This window comes from Anolis carolinensis, chromosome 5, assembly GCF_035594765.1.
Source record: "Anolis carolinensis isolate JA03-04 chromosome 5, rAnoCar3.1.pri, whole genome shotgun sequence".
NCBI classification, from domain to species: Eukaryota; Metazoa; Chordata; class Lepidosauria; order Squamata; family Dactyloidae; genus Anolis; species Anolis carolinensis.
Genome location: NC_085845.1, coordinates 50,531,639 through 50,548,054, shown reverse-complemented (window position 1 = coordinate 50,548,054; position 16,416 = coordinate 50,531,639). Strand labels below are relative to the sequence as shown.

The following is a 16,416-nucleotide window of genomic DNA, read 5'->3' as shown; positions in this document are numbered from 1 at the left end:
ACAACTTTTTTTTTGCAATGTACACCTTCAAAATTGAGGTGTGCATTACAATTGATGGTACTCAAGTAAATACAGGTATGTCTCAACACATAGAAGTCCTTAATACAGGGATTGTTGTGTGTTGCAGACCGCTACATGAAGATGGCATTAGAAAATTAGAAAGTAAGCCTGCAGAAGCATGACAGTTTAAGAACATACTTAATTTGTAACTGAGAGGGAACACATTATCAGAATTATGAAAGAAGCACCTTTTGTAAAGTGAAGCACAGCCAGGGTAATACAGCATACAGCAAACCAATCTGTATTCACAAAGGAAAGTGGCTCTTGCTTTGATTTAAACAAATTATTTACTACTGTTTTTCACAATTCAGAGTAAAATGCCAAATCACAGTTGCTTTTCCTTATAAAGAACTGATTGGTGATCATCAATAAAGAACCTACTCTGATGCTTGCCTCCATCCGTGGGCCACTCCAATAAAGGGATCAGAATAAAAAATACAGTAATATTTTATTAAATAAGTAAAATTTGAGCACAAAGATTACAAAGGTAATCCATAAAGTGTGATATGTTAACAAAAAACCATAATAATTATAATAATAACAATACTAAGCCTGCTGAAATAATTATTTCATGATTTAAGTTTCTTTTTACCTTTGCTCCTGTGGATGTTCCTCCACATCCTCCTCTGTTTCAGCCTAGAGAAGAATATAAAATGAAAGGTTTTCAGTACAATGCATTAAAAACCCTCTTCCAGAGTTTAATTCAATGGGACTCTAGTACTACAAGATGTTTCAAGCAGCTCATGCATCCAGTGAGCATTGCCAAACCATTATATATAAAATATAAGAACAGCTAAGGACATTTCTCCTTGGCCAGTTGCCGAATGGGTTTACTACCTTAACAATATACCACTCTAAGACATTATTTGATGAAAAGCTGAAGTAGGACACTTATTTAAAAAGCAAAACTGTCCAAGCAAGCATACAACACTTTTTATGAGAATCCATTCCTGATTGAGAGATGTGCTTTATGACTTCGACATATCGTTCCAAACATGGTCTTAGAGAACCCATAAGCAAGTTACTATTAAATAAATAGTGCTCTTTTGAATGCCTTTGATACAACCTTCCATCAAATCCCTTTGCAAAGCAGAGGTATGCTTGTACTCTCAAACGTTTAAGAATGAACACATGAAATAACAATATCTGGGGGGGGGGGTGTACCTTCAAGGTACCTATCAATTTATGGATTTGCATAGGCAACGAAACTTATGATCAAAGCTTTTGGTCAGTTGGCTTCTTTTAATTGGCAAATTATAGGTGAGGAAGCAGGATTACTTTCAGATGTATTCAAAGTCTGAAAATGTGTTGTGTCATAGGATGAAGTTCTATTTTTTTGTAGCCCAGAAGTCTTGAAGCTAATTTCCTTATATGTGTTGCACTATAAATACATATATTGTCAAGTACAGTTTATATCTGCCATATCCAAAATGCTTGGGGCCAGAGGTTGTTTTTTTAAATTCACAAACTTTTTGGATTTTGGAATACCTGTACATTATACATAGTGAATGAGGGATGGGGGAATGGGGCTAGTCATATGTTCAACACCTGGTGAGTTTTTTCTCTAGGAGCCTGGATATGGGAAATAATAGAGGGGGACTCCGGTTACACAAGGCCCCTGTAAAAAGCAGATGTCTTGCATGCTTCCTTGACTGTCAGCACATTTTCTGCAGTTTTAACAAAATAGCCAAAAAAGAAGGGGAAAATGCGAGCAACGATTAACAGGGTTGCCGCATCTTCATCCTTGTGGCCATTTTCAGAGTTTCCGAACCACCACACACTGCCATTTGCTAGAAGTAAGATGAGCATAGAAGCAGCTGGAGTTTTTCTTTTAAAAAGATCCTTGTGTAGGCAGAGTATCCACTAGTTCTCTTTTTACAGCCAGGGTTCCCTGACGAAAAAGCCACAGTGAGCACTGGACATGTAACTAGCTCCCTTTCCCCAAAAGCAGAAAGGATGGCTGACATTTCTTGGAGTATTTGAGATCTCCAGTTAATAAAGACTCAGCCTGTATATGTTTATTAGGTTTACCGAAGCTTCTTTTTTCTTTGTTTATTTGTGATGTCTCATGGGCCATGTAGTCCCGTCCCTAACACTGTTGTGACAGATGAGGAGGAAAACTTAGGTTTTCCTCCGTTTCAGTCAGAACTGGAACTTTCTCAGCCAGAACTGGAACCCTTGCACCTGCAGGAGATTTGCCTTCCAGAAGTTTGCCAAACAAGCCCTGAGCCAAAATCTCCCCCTTTTTCTCGCCGTGATTATTGTCAACAACAGAGAGGAGCTCAACAGGCTAATCGCAGAAGCCTGAGAATCGCGGCCAAACAAATGGTTGATTAGCCTGCTTCCCATGAGAACTTTAGGGAGTCATGCATCTGGACCCAGAGAATGGCTTTCGCTTCTGGTTCCCCAGAGAATCTGCTCTTGGCGGGAAACCGAGACCCTACTTAGGTGTTTTGCCCACGAAGGAGTCTTGCGGAGTCAATTCGTCAGCTACGGGAGTAGGTTGTGTGTGGATTACGCTACTCCCGCGGTCGAGTTCTTGTTCCTGTTTCCAGCCCTGCCTTGTTTCCCAGGACCTTGCCTTGCTCCACGGACCTTGCCTTGTTTTGGACCTCGCCACGAATTTACCATGGATCCTGTCCTTGCTCCATGTTCCTTGTTGCCTTGAATCAAGCTTTGTGTACCAAGAATCAAGTTATTTCCTTGCCTTGCCTAAGTTTCATGGACTAAAGGACCTTGTCATCTCCCCTCACTTTGCTTGGCAAAGTGAGTGTTTCGGTTACTGGATTACAACTTTGGACCTTACTATTTCATATTGGACATTGTTTTCCTGGACTATATTTGACCTTTCCTGAAAGGTCTTCTTCTGGACTATATTCTACATTTACTTTTATTGACTTTACATATTTCCTTAATAAAGATATTAGATAGATTCTGGCCTCTGTGTATGGTTATTGGTGCTCTGCAGCCTGGGTCGTGACAGTTTGACTCCGCCACCTTAAGCACCAATTAAACCAGGCCAGAATGTCTACCGGAGCCGGGCCGGGCGACCAGCCACTCAGCTACACCATCTCCAAGGATGAAGTGGACCGAATCCGGGATATGCTCAATACACAGGCGGGAGAGATACGGGGCTTGAAAGACCGCGGAGCCCGTCTCCCTGCCCTGGCGTTGCCAACCAAGTTTTCTGGGGAGGCTTCCAAGGTTCATGTTTTCCGTCGCCAATGCCAGGCGTACCTAGAGGCCCGTAATGCCGAGTTTCCCCAAGAAGACATCAAGGTGGCGTGGATTTATAGTCTCCTAGATGGGCCAGCGGCCAACTGGGCGACGGCGCTGTTCGATCAAGCCTCCCCACACCTAAGTTCCGCGCAAAACTTCTTGGATCACCTTAAGGCAACTTGGGGGATCGAGGACAATTTAGAGGCGGCCGGCCACAAACTCCGACGCCTTTCCCAAGGGGACAGGCCTTTGTCCCAGTACATAGCCGAGTTCCGAGTGCTGGCCCATAACACCGGCTGGAATGACATAGCCCTCAGAGGACAGTTTCGGGAGGGTCTCAGCATCGAGATGTTGGAGGAAATCTCCAAGGTGGATCCTCCAAACTCTCTTGAAAGACTCATTGATCAATGTTTACGGGCCGAAGTCATGATTGCCAACAGAAAACAGTGGATCCGAAGCCAGAGTGGAAGAGCTGGAGCAAAACCCCCCGCTCCCACCGGCATCCAGCCGCGTCCAGTGTGGAGACCCCCGCCACCAGCCCCATACCCCAGAGGAAGTGAGGAGGTGCCGATGCAGTTGGGCAATGTGCGTCCCAGATTAGATGCTGCCGAGAAGGCCCGCCGCCAACGTCTAAACCTCTGTTGGTACTGCGGAAACGGGGGCCACTTTGCCAGAGAGTGTCCAGCCAAGGGGAAGCCCGCCGCTCGGCTGGCGTCGGCGTCCTCCGTGGAGGCGAAAACGTCCGAGGCGGCGGGCGCAAAGCCGGCGGGGAAGCCAGCGACCGGGCGTAGAGAGGCTCGCCAACCCGGTCAAAAACCCCACTCAAGAGCCGCCAACCGGGGTCCTATTTCTCCTAGTGGTCACCTTGTGGTCAGCCAAGAAAGGACCCGTCATGATCCATGCCATGATAGACTCTGGAGCCACAAACAATTTCATTGATAGAGAGTATGCCGACTCTCTGGGACTACAATATCACGATTTCAAGAACGCCCGTGTGGTACAAGCCATAGATGGCCGCCCCCTCAAGACAGGTCCAGTAAGCCAATGGTCTGAACCCACTAAAATGTGGATAAGGGAGCACATGGAAGAGATTTCCTTCTTTGTTACCGAGGTTCCCCACTTCCCTGTGATTTTGGGAATCCCATGGCTGACACTCCACGACCCTAGCATCTCTTGGACCAACAGAGAACTGCAGTTTGCGTCCAAATATTGCCAAAACCATTGTCTTGTAGCCAAGGTATGCCACGCTACAGACGCTGAATCCATTATCACCTTGCCCAAGAAATACTCAGACTTTTGGGATGTTTTCAATGAGAAAGAAGCCGAGAGACTACCCCCGCATAGACCTTATGACTGTGCCATTGACTTAGTGGAGGGGGCCCCGATTCCGCGAGGACACCTCTACTCCTTGACTGAACCAGAGCAAGAAGCTCTCAGGGAGTTCATAGAGTCAAACCTCCGCAAGGGGTTCATCAGACCCTCTCAATCCCCAGCCGCTTCTCCAGTGATGTTTGTGAAAAAGAAGTCAGGGGACCTACGCTTGGTGGTAGACTATAGGGCATTGAACAATATCACTAAGCGGAACCGCTATCGCCTGCCTTTGATCTCGGACCTATTAGACCGGCTTCGAGGGGCCAAGGTTTACACCAAGCTGGATCTTCGAGGGGCTTATAATCTAGTTCGCATTAGGGAAGGAGACGAATGGAAGACCTCCTTCCAGACTAAATTCGGATTATTCGAGTCCCTGGTCATGAATTTCGGTTTATGTGGAGCTCCCGCAACGTTCCAGCATTTTGTCAATGATATCTTTCAGGATTATCTAGATCGGTTCTTGATCATCTACTTGGACGATTTTTTGGTGTTTTCTAGATCACAATCAGAACATGAGAACCACGTCAGAATGGTGTTACAACGATTGCGGGATCATGGACTTTATGCCAAGCTGGAAAAATGCGCTTTTGATCTACAAGAGGTAGATTTTCTGGGATACCGTGTCTCGCCACAAGGGCTCTCCATGGACCCGGCAAAGGTTTCAGCAGTATTGGAATGGCGGGCGCCAACCAACAAAAAAGAGGTGCAGCGTTTCTTGGGGTTCGTGAACTATTACCGTAAGTTCATTCCAGACTTTGCCCGCTGGTCTGATCCAATCACCAGCTGCATCCGTGGGAAACAGCCTTTCCGCTGGACGGAGCAAGCAGAAAAAGGATTCCAGCAACTAAAGAAATTATTCACGTCCCAGCCAATCCTTCAGCACCCGGATTCTCAAACCCCTTTTGTTGTACAGGCTGACGCCTCCGATGTGGCAATTGGGGCTGTACTTTTGCAACCAGTGGGAGATCATCTTCACCCTTGTGCTTTTTACTCCCGTCAACTAACCGCCCCAGAGAGAAATTATACTATTTGGGAAAAAGAACTCTTGGCCATAAAGGCAGCCTTTGAAACTTGGAGACATTGGTTAGAAGGGGCCAAATTTCCCATTGAGGTCCATACTGATCATCGGAATCTAGAACATCTAAGAACTGCTCGCAAATTAAATCAGAGGCAACAACGCTGGGCTCTATTCTTTGAGCGTTTTGACTTCCAGATCCATTATGTAACCCCAGCTCAGACCAAGCAAGCAGATGCTCTATCAAGGAAACCAGAATATGCTGCAGGGCGCAAAGAGTCCTTTGAATCCCAATTGCTGCAGCCCGAGAACTTTGCCACACTCACAGTGGGAAATACCAAATCCACTCCAATTGAATCAACTCCCTCTACCCCAGGACCCCTTTGTGCTCAAGAAATCAGAGCCAGCCAACAGGCGGATGCCTGGGCTCAAGATCAACTTCGCCAAGGACTACATTTTCCCTTCTCGCTTAAGGATGGGCTACTTTGCAATAGAAACCACGTCTACATCCCTCCAGGACCGGGCAGAGAAAAGGCACTTCGTCTATGTCATGACTGCAAGCCAGCAGGGCATTTCGGACTATTTAAAGCCATGCATTTGATCCTAAGAGATTTCTGGTGGCCCAAGATCCGTAAGGATGTGGAGAATTATGTCAATACCTGCCCGGTATGTCAGCGTTCCAAGACAAGAAGGGAGAAGCCCTCGGGGTTACTGCATCCCCTTCCTACTCCATCCCGTCCATGGGAGATAATTTCTGCGGATTTTATCACTGACCTACCACCTTCCCTTGGATTCACCACGATCCTAGTGGTGGTGGACCTTTTTACCAAGTTAGCCCATTTCATTCCCTGCGATGGCCTCCCCACGGCCAAAGAGACTGCAGATCTATTCCTTCAACATGTTTTCAGATTACATGGTTTGCCCAAGAGTTTGGTCACAGACCGTGGGTCTCGTTTCTGGAAAGCACTACAAAAACTATTGGGCATAGACTCTCGTTTATCTTCGGCTCACCATCCCCAAACGGATGGGCAAACTGAGCGCACCAATGCCACTTTGGAACAGTACCTTCGCTGTTATGTAAACTATCAGCAGGACAATTGGGCTTCCCTGTTGCCGCTATCGGAGTTTGCCTACAACAATGGTGTCCAGGCTTCAACTAAAGAAACCCCGTTCTTTGCAAACTATGGCTTCCATCCACGTTTCTTTCCCTCTGTCATTGAAACCTCAGAAGTCCCCGCAGCAGAGGACTGGCTGCAAGAACTCACAGCGGTGCAACAACTTTTGCTCCAACAACTGGATCAAGCCAAGGAGGACTATAAACGCCACGCTGACAGTCATCGCCAGCCGGGCCCCGAAATCAAGGTAGGAGATCGGGTTCTGCTGTCCACTCGCTTTTTGCCCTCCCACCGTCCCTGCCGGAAGCTAGATGCCCGTTTCATTGGTCCCTATCCAGTGGTGGCGCAACTAAACCCCGTGACTTTCAAACTCCAACTTCCGTGCTCTATGCGCATTCATCCAGTGTTTCATCGCTCCTTGCTCCTTCCGGCGGATGGTGTGCGCCCTGATGCAGACCGGCCGGCCCCCACTCCTGTTTTAGTGGATGGGGAGGAGGAATTCGAGGTTCAGGACATTTTGGATTCGCGCTTTCATCGCCGCCGCCTTCAGTATCTCATTGACTGGGTGGGTTTTGGCCCCGAAGAACGCTCTTGGGAAGACGCTTCCACAGTCCATGCCCCCGACTTAACCCACCGCTTCCATCAGTCCTACCCCGCCAAGCCGCGGCCCCGCACCTCAGGGAGAGAGCCCATTTTTGAGAGGGGGCTTGAGGAGGGGGATAGTGTGATGTCTCATGGGCCATGTAGTCCCGTCCCTAACACTGTTGTGACAGATGAGGAGGAAAACTTAGGTTTTCCTCCGTTTCAGTCAGAATTGGAACTTTCTCAGCCAGAACTGGAACCCTTGCACCTGCAGGAGATTTGCCTTCCAGAAGTTTGCCAAACAAGCCCTGAGCCAAAATCTCCCCCTTTTTCTCGCCGTGATTATTGTCAACAACAGAGAGGAGCTCAACAGGCTAATCGCAGAAGCCTGAGAATCGCGGCCAAACAAATGGTTGATTAGCCTGCTTCCCATGAGAACTTTAGGGCGTCATGCATCTGGACCCAGAGAATGGCTTTCGCTTCTGGTTCCCCAGAGAATCTGCTCTTGGCGGGAAACCGAGACCCTACTTAGGTGTTTTGCCCACGAAGGAGTCTTGCGGAGTCAATTCGTCAGCTACGGGAGTAGGTTGTGTGTGGACTACGCTACTCCCGCGGTCGAGTTCTTGTTCCTGTTTCCAGCCCTGCCTTGTTTCCCAGGACCTTGCCTTGCTCCACGGACCTTGCCTTGTTTTGGACCTCGCCACGAATTTACCACGGATCCTGTCCTTGCTCCACGTTCCTTGTTGCCTTGAATCAAGCTTTGTGTACCAAGAATCAAGTTATTTCCTTGCCTTGCCTAAGTTTCATGGACTAAAGGACCTTGTCATCTCCCCTCACTTTGCTTGGCAAAGTGAGTGTTTCGGTTACTGGATTACAACTTTGGACCTTACTATTTCATATTGGACATTGTTTTCCTGGACTATATTTGACCTTTCCTGAAAGGTCTTCTTCTGGACTATATTCTACATTTACTTTTATTGACTTTACATATTTCCTTAATAAAGATATTAGATAGATTCTGGCCTCTGTGTATGGTTATTGGTGCTCTGCAGCCTGGGTCGTGACATTATTAAAGATGGATATTAGAAGTCTGAGTTGGCTATGTAAAGTCAGACAAAGCAGAATACATAAGGTTGCATTTATGTTATTTTATCAGTTTTATACTTATTTATTTGTGCAATGCTTTTGACATGAAATATAATTTATCTTACTAATTTAAATTCCAAATATGGCTTCATTTTTTGTTAAAGGAAACTTCTTGTTTTGGCAGAAGTCTTAGTTAACAATGGGTGACAATCAGCTAGCTGTGTGCCGTCCTAGTTAATACTGATTATTAACTCCCACTGAATGATATTATTAGGAGGAACTACCTAGATACTATACAGCTTAAAAGAAGTTCCTAGATATTGATAGTATGATCTTGAAAGCTAAGTAAGCTCAGGTTTTGTGTGTTATATTTCAGAGGAAGTAACTGGCAAAACCACTTCCAAGAAGGGTTACTATGCCTATAACATCTGTTTTGCTGTCTGTACTGCTGTTCAGAAGATTTCACCTCACTTTCTATCCCTGTGACAATTGTATTTTGTGTATTTTGAGTTGTTGTGGAAACAGGGATTTGTGATAAAGCTTCATTGGAGATAACTTTTCCTCATGATAACTCCTACAAGAGTGAATTTCCCTTCCTAGGGGGTAAGTTTCCTCTCATGTCTTGTTGTAACTACGAGTCAATATGTATGTCAGATGTTTGCAACTCTGGAACTTCTTGAATCCTTCCACCTTTGCCTACATTTCAATATGAATGAGACATCCTACATAAAAATCAAGAGAAAACCACTTTTCATTTTCTCCCATAAAATTCAATTTATGTGCAACCCCAGGAGTTTGCAACAGTGCAGTCATGGCTTGGAAGTACAGGCATGTACTCATTTGAAAGAATATGCTTAGATTAGTGCATTCTAGCAAGAATGTTCTTCTTATAGCCGACTATATTAGTGCTCTCTGAACAGTGATCAATACCATCAAGGGCTGGTTTTTTTACTACCCTGAAAAATGCTTCCTCTATATTCAACTATCCAAAGAACAAAACTCCTAATCTCTGCTTAGGAGATTCAAATTAGCACATGAAAATTAAAAAGTCCAGGTCCTTCCATGGAATCGTATTATTGTAATCAAAACTCTTTTGTATGTCTTTCAATATTTGGACTTATTCAGCTGTGAAAAAATGTCACCAACAGAGTTGTTCTTTCATATATATTTAGCAAACTATATCACAAGTACTCAAAGTAATCTGCCCACACACACATGTAGCAGAAAATTGCAAAATGAAGAGAAGTTGCATCAGCAGTACTATTTGGCTTAGTCTTATCTTATCAAACCATATCCATTCATGAACTAGGGAAAAAACAAAGATAAGACTCTTAACAAATGGCATCCTCTTCACAACTTCCTTCATGTATCTGGGGAAGCATTCCCATTTGGATAGGCAGTAGATACTTTGGATTCTCCATTCTGACCTCCTTAGTTTCTTATGTATTCTTTAATTAACATCAACTTTTTGTAATACTGCATAATGTCATCCATGTCAGACTCGATGAAAATACATTTGAAATCATGCATGGCAATTTCAGTAAAATATCTACGGAAATTTTATTATGATTGAGGTAAGATTGTGTTTTAACACCCTTTACAGCAACTCAATTTTGTCCAAGCTGTGCCCACAAGCAACACACAATTAAGAGAGGAAATGCAATCCTTTTTCAGTCAAATTAGCCAGGACTTCCACAAAAGAACGTTCAAATCAAACTAGCAATTGTGGTTATATTTTATATACATGTTGATGGCTTACATTTACATGCAGCAATTACTGCTGTAGTGTAAGAAGCACTAAAAAATGGCTGCTTAAAACACACCAAATAATCTAGATTTTTTTCTGACCCAGAAAGACTCCTGAAACTGTGGCTACCATGGGAAAGGGCATTAGATATAGAACCATAGGAAGAATTGTTATGTGGGCATGTCTCACTTAACAAAGCATCTAGCAAAGAAGGACCTTTTTATAAACTCTTTTTATGCCGCTCCAGTCCCTCCTTTCTTCCTTATCCTCTGTTTAGCTGAAGGTTATATTTCTTTAGCAAGAATGTGGGTTGGGAGGATGGTGCAGGAGACTGGAAAAACACAAGATATTCAGTGCTAGATTGCAGCAGCATATCTGCAGTAAGTACTGAAGCAAAGCCTGAGCTGGGAAGAATTCAATTGTAGTTGATCCTACTGTAACTATGTGTGTCTGCCTACAACAGGCAAGGTAAACAGAATAAATAGAAGAGAAAAGAATGGAAGGCAGATAAACCTGCCTCACTAGGTACTGCCATGTCAATGAAACACAGATCTATATGTTTGGTGTCCCAACTGCAAAACATAAGAAAAGTGAAAGTTACTGAAAGCCACAAAAAATATCCGCAGATGCATTTACGAAGATGTAAATACATGTTTTTATTTACTTCTGCAAGGCTTATCTGATCTGGGTTTTTTCCATTTCATATATGCAAATACAGTAGAGTCTCACTTATCCAACATTCGCTTATCCAACGTTCTGGATTATCCAATGCATTTTTGTAGTCAATGTTTTCAATACATCATGATACTATGGTGCTAAATTCGTAAATACAGTAATTACTATGTAGCATTACTGCATATTGAACTACTTTTTCTGTCAAATTTTTTGAATAACATGATGTTTTGGTGCTTAATTTGTAAAATTATAACCTAATTTGATGTTTAATAGGCTTCTCCTTAATCTCTCCTTATTATCCAACATATTTGCTTATCCAACGTTCTGCCGGCCTGTTTATGTTGGATAAGTAAGACTCTACTGTAGTTAGTTCTCCAACATGACAACACTTTTTAAAGCTGGTCCCTGAGGCAGCACTGGTGCTTTCCCTCTCTGTAGAATGGTCCTCAACTTATCCAGAGAACATACTAAAATCCATAATTTTGGCTTCAAAACCTACCCTTAACGGATAGATACGGTTGACTTATCCAATAGTATATATATGGTACCTATATGGCAAATTCCATACTGGTTAATTTTGAATGGCAAAAGGTTTTGAGGATTCAGCCAAGATGATTTCCTTGCCCCCATCTGGAGATCCGTGATAGTCTCTCAAATATTAAGCAGAGCAAACTTTGCTTAGTTGGCAAAATCTGGTGCAACCAAGTATGTTCTGGGTTGTAAAGGAGGTAACAACATTTTAGGCTGGATCTACATTGCCCTATAATCCAGATTATCAAAGCAAATAATCTATATTATCTGCTTTGAACTAGATTATATGAGTCTGCACTGTCATGTAATTCAGTTCAAAGCAGATAATCTGGATTTTATATGGCAGTATAGATCCAGCCCAAATCTCACAAGGACATTCTTGTTCTTAAATAACCATGTGCACAGAAATTCAGATGATCACTAGCATGTGTGGGAACAGACAGGATTTTGGTACAAATTCATAATTAATGTGAATGGGTTTTTTTGCCAATAGTCTGATTTTTGTCCTTAAAAGGGCTTATTCATACAACTGCCTGTGTCTATCTTCAAGTGACCAGCCAAGCAAGCTGCAATGAAGTTCAGCCTTTTGGGATACCGATTTTTAAAATAGGCATAGCATGAGTAAGCAGAATAACAATTCTTCATCAAAATCAAAGACTTAGTCATGTCACTCTGGAATATTATTATACAAAGAGACCTTATAACACCTTAGAGATCGATACCAAGGAGATGGTAGCATAAGCTATTGTAGACTACAGTTGCGTCTACACTGTAGAATTAATGTAGTTTCGTACCACTTTAACTTCAATGGCTCAATGCTATGGAACCCTGGAAGTTGTAGTTTTACAAAGTCTTTCACCTTCTCTGCTAATTAGTGCTAGTGACTTACCAAACTGCAAACCCCATAAATCCGCAGCAATGAGGCATGGCAATTAAAGTGGAGTCAAACTGCATTTATTTATTTGCAATATATTTCTATCCCACTCTCTCTCACCCCGAAGGGGACTCAGAGTGACTTACAGTTTGGCAAAATTCAATGCTGCACATTCAAACAGACATACAATACAAAGCATTATACAAAGCATTAATTCTACAGTATCGATGTGCCCCACATCTACTTCCTCAGATACATTCTTTCAGCAGAACAGTTGTTTAACTGTTCCATTCAGTGTAAACATAATAGTCTTTACTTCTTATAATTCTTGTTTGTTTGGGTTTTTTTTTTGGGGGGGGGGGGGTTGTCATTCCAAATTTATCCAAAGATGCTGTCCGGTTCCACACATACTTAAAGTAAGAACTGATTAGTTTACCAAATGAAGAAGAGAAACTCTCAAATTTTGTTTAGCCAAATGAAACAATTTTGTGAATATCTTGGCATAAGAATTATACACAAGCTAAGTCTATGTGCGAGATCAAACAATATGAACAAAAAACATTACTCTTTCCTTAAAAGGGCTTTTAAGAACTATCCAAATATGGATGAAAACACTCCGTCTGTCTGGAATCCACTTCTCCTAGTTCCAGAAAGGAGCTATAAAGGTCAATCTTCAATCCACTCCTCCTTTTAGGACAGTCAGTGATGGAAATGCTGGAACCAGACTAATTCCAGATACTAGTAGGTCTACATATATATACCCTGAAATAATTACAGGCAGTCCCTGAGTTGCAAGCATGTGACTTACAAATGACTCTTAGTTAAGAGCAGGGGTGAGACAACAGGAAAAGAGAGAAATCTACCCCTAAGAAGGGAAAATAACTCCTGAGAGTGTTATTCATGAGGTGTCTCAATTGATGTTCTCACCAATCCTTGTTTCCACAACAAGCCAAATTTTTCAAAATCCAATTTTCACAGGGACAGAAAGTGAGGTGAGATCTTCTGAACCGGTTCACAGACAGAAAAACGAACACCACACGGGTGTTAACCCTTCTCTATACTATCCAGAGCTTATAGATAGATAGATAGATAGTCTGGAGTAACACTTGAAAAATGTACCTGTTCCGACTTACCATACATACAAATTCAACTTAAAAACAAACCTACAGAACCTATCTTGTTCCTAACTTGGGGGCTGTTTGTATTTCATAATTGAATGATAGGGGGAAAAAACTGAGGGAAAGGGATCAAAAGAGGGGTTTTTCCAGTTTTAGAAACCCTAAATAGAAAAAGGGAAGCATTTTATGTTATGTTCTCTCACAACAGTAAAAAAAGATTACTATAAAGAACTTCAAAAGTGATTCAGATTCCAAATACGTGATTTTGCTTTTTATCAAGATTAATTTACCCCAATAGAGGCATTCGTCATAGGACTTTGTTGTTTATGATTTTTTACAGGGTTTTTATCAGTGAATACTTCAGAATACGGGCCCTGACCAGGCCTCTGACTGGCCATCATGTTAACAGAATGTTAGACTAGATAAGTATTTTGTCTTATCCATCCAGCATTCTCATGTTTGACAGAGATGCAACTCTGTGTATTATACACATGGTTGCTTCACAAACAAGAAGGCAAGGAACAGGATAAAAAAAGACATGAAGCAACTTCCAAAGTATATGTTGTGAAGTGCTTCATCCACAGCTCCCATGACAACAATATTCTGCACTATTTTTGTGCCATTATGGAATTTCAGCAAGCCCAACTTGAAGTAAACTAGCTGATGCCTCCCAAAGCATTGGCTCTGCTACCCGAAATCAGACAGAAGACACCAGGTTATCTCTTAAATCAGTGTGGTCCAACCTACAGGCTGTTGCCCATTGCCCTTCTTACTGGAAAAATATTTTAATTTAACATTTGGGAAAAAATCGTTTACCCTTCTTACTGCTTAAGTTTTTAAGAATTTGTTTTCTTTCTGGAATGTCTGGAAATTTTGATTGGCCCTCGGGTAACTAAAGGTTGGATCACACTGTCTTAAATGAACTGCATCTAGCTTTATGTGAATACCAATTTTCTTTGTTCCTTCCTTCTCTGCAGGTGTGGATTCTTCAGTTTTCATCCAAGAACAACAGTTCTGCATTACACGTAGTCTTTGGGGAATTGTTGTTGACTTTAATCAAAATTAGTTAACAGCAGTCCTCAACTTTTGGTCCTCCAGGTTGAACTTTAACAATCAGAACCTCATATCACTGGACATGTTGAAGCTCTAGCATCTGAAAAATGAAGTCTGAAACTTCTGGAGAACCAAAGTTTATAACCCACTGAGCATTCAAATAATGTATTCCATGACCATGCTGGGAGATAAGCAGAGGGAAAAAGGAATGGCAGACAGACAAATTGTGGACTAACATCATTTGGTCTTAGACTAATCTATTACCCCCAAAAGGTTGCCTGATCCAACTAGCAATGTAAAATGTAAAAAAAAATTATACAAATCTCAAATGCAGCATTAATGCTAAATATTTATGGTAGGTTGGATTTCAGAGGAAATCAATAATAAACCACCTCTTGGCTAGATCTACAATGCCATGTAATCCAGATTATCAAAGCAGATAGCCCAGATTATATTATTTAAACTGGATTATATGAGTCGACACTGCCATACAATACAGTTCAAAGCCTATAATCTGGATTTTATGTGGCAGTGTAGATGGATTCCTTGCCTAAGAAAACCCTATACCTCAAACAACAGTGACTTGAAGGCACTTAGACACATATGATTACTTGCATGAAACCTAGATTAAAGGGTAGCCACTGAACAATTAATGGAAACTAAACAGTAAATAAACATACAGTAAATAAATGTTGAAAGTTAAGTAGAATTCTGCTCAGAAAATACAAATAGCAACATATTCCATTCACATGGTACAAACAAAACTCCAAAAGAGCTAAACACAGTGGGACCTTAGCTATCCTGAAACCTCCTGCATACGTGGAAAACAATTCTCAATCTATGGTTCCACAAGTACTTTTCAACAACTCCCCATGTCCCTGGCCCCTTGCCGTGCTGCCTGGGACTTCTTGTAACTTAAATCCAAAAATATCTGGTGCTCAGCAGCTGCAGACCACTATTCTAGAATAACCTGTGTGGATTGCCTCCAGGAAGTTCATCATGAAAGGAAAACCAACTCCACAAGACAACTACTGAAGCAACTTTGAAAGACACAAAGAGTTTTAACCGCACCCATTTAGAATCTACCCATTGACCACAGTGGCCTCAGGTCATGATCTCCATAAGTCACTGGTCATCTGCAGAAAATGTTCTCTCCTCTCACTTTTCCTGGGCTGAAAAGATGCCACATGCAGTCCCAATGTGAGTCCAGTGATAATGACAGTGAGAATTAGTAGAAAAGGTTTTACCAAAGACTATTCCTCCTATCATCTTTATCCAACATGGTGAAATGCTCCTTCCCTTGAGTTGCTGCAGATCAGTTCAGAACACCCTTTGGTATCTGTTGATCTAGTTCCAGGAACCCACCATCAATACCAAACTCTATGGACACTCAAGTGCCATTATATATAATGGCAAAGGATAAGTTCATTTTTTGGAATATATCTATATATATAAAAGGATAAAGTTGCGGGCGCAGTGACTATAACAACAAAACTAAACATCCCAGAAATACGAAACTTGGCAACACAATGCAAAAGCCTTGCCTCCCAGTTACAACAACACAACCACACCACAAAACCACAATCCGGACCCACAAAACTCACAACAACACATCATGACTATAACAACACAACTAAACGCCCTAGAAATACAAAACTTGGCAACACAATGCAAAAGCCTTGCCTCCCAGTTGTAACAACACAATCACACCACAAAACCACAATCCGGACCCATAAAACTCACAACAATGCATCGTGACTATAACAACACAACTAAACGCCCCAGAAATACGAAACTTGGCGACACAACTAAATGCCCCAGAAATAAAAAACTTGACAACACAATGCAAAAGCCTTGCCTCCTGGTTGTAACAACACAACCACACTACAAAACCACAATCCGGATGCACAAAACTCACAACAAAGCATCGTGACTATAACAACAGAACTAAACGCCCCAGAAATATGAAA

The 16,416-nt window shown here is 42.3% G+C and overlaps 1 protein-coding gene across 6 annotated transcripts in view; it reads right to left on the bottom strand.

Moving 5' to 3' along the window:
* tmem131l (transmembrane 131 like) overlaps positions 1-16,416 on the bottom strand; it is a 92,726-nt gene that overhangs the window by 66,697 nt on the left and 9,613 nt on the right. For all 6 annotated transcript variants that reach the window (XM_016994084.2, XM_062981092.1, XM_008111951.3 and 3 more), the window contains exon 3: positions 653-696. In XM_016994084.2, the coding sequence (XP_016849573.1) occupies positions 653-696 (44 nt within the window). The remainder of the gene's footprint in view (positions 1-652; positions 697-16,416) is intronic.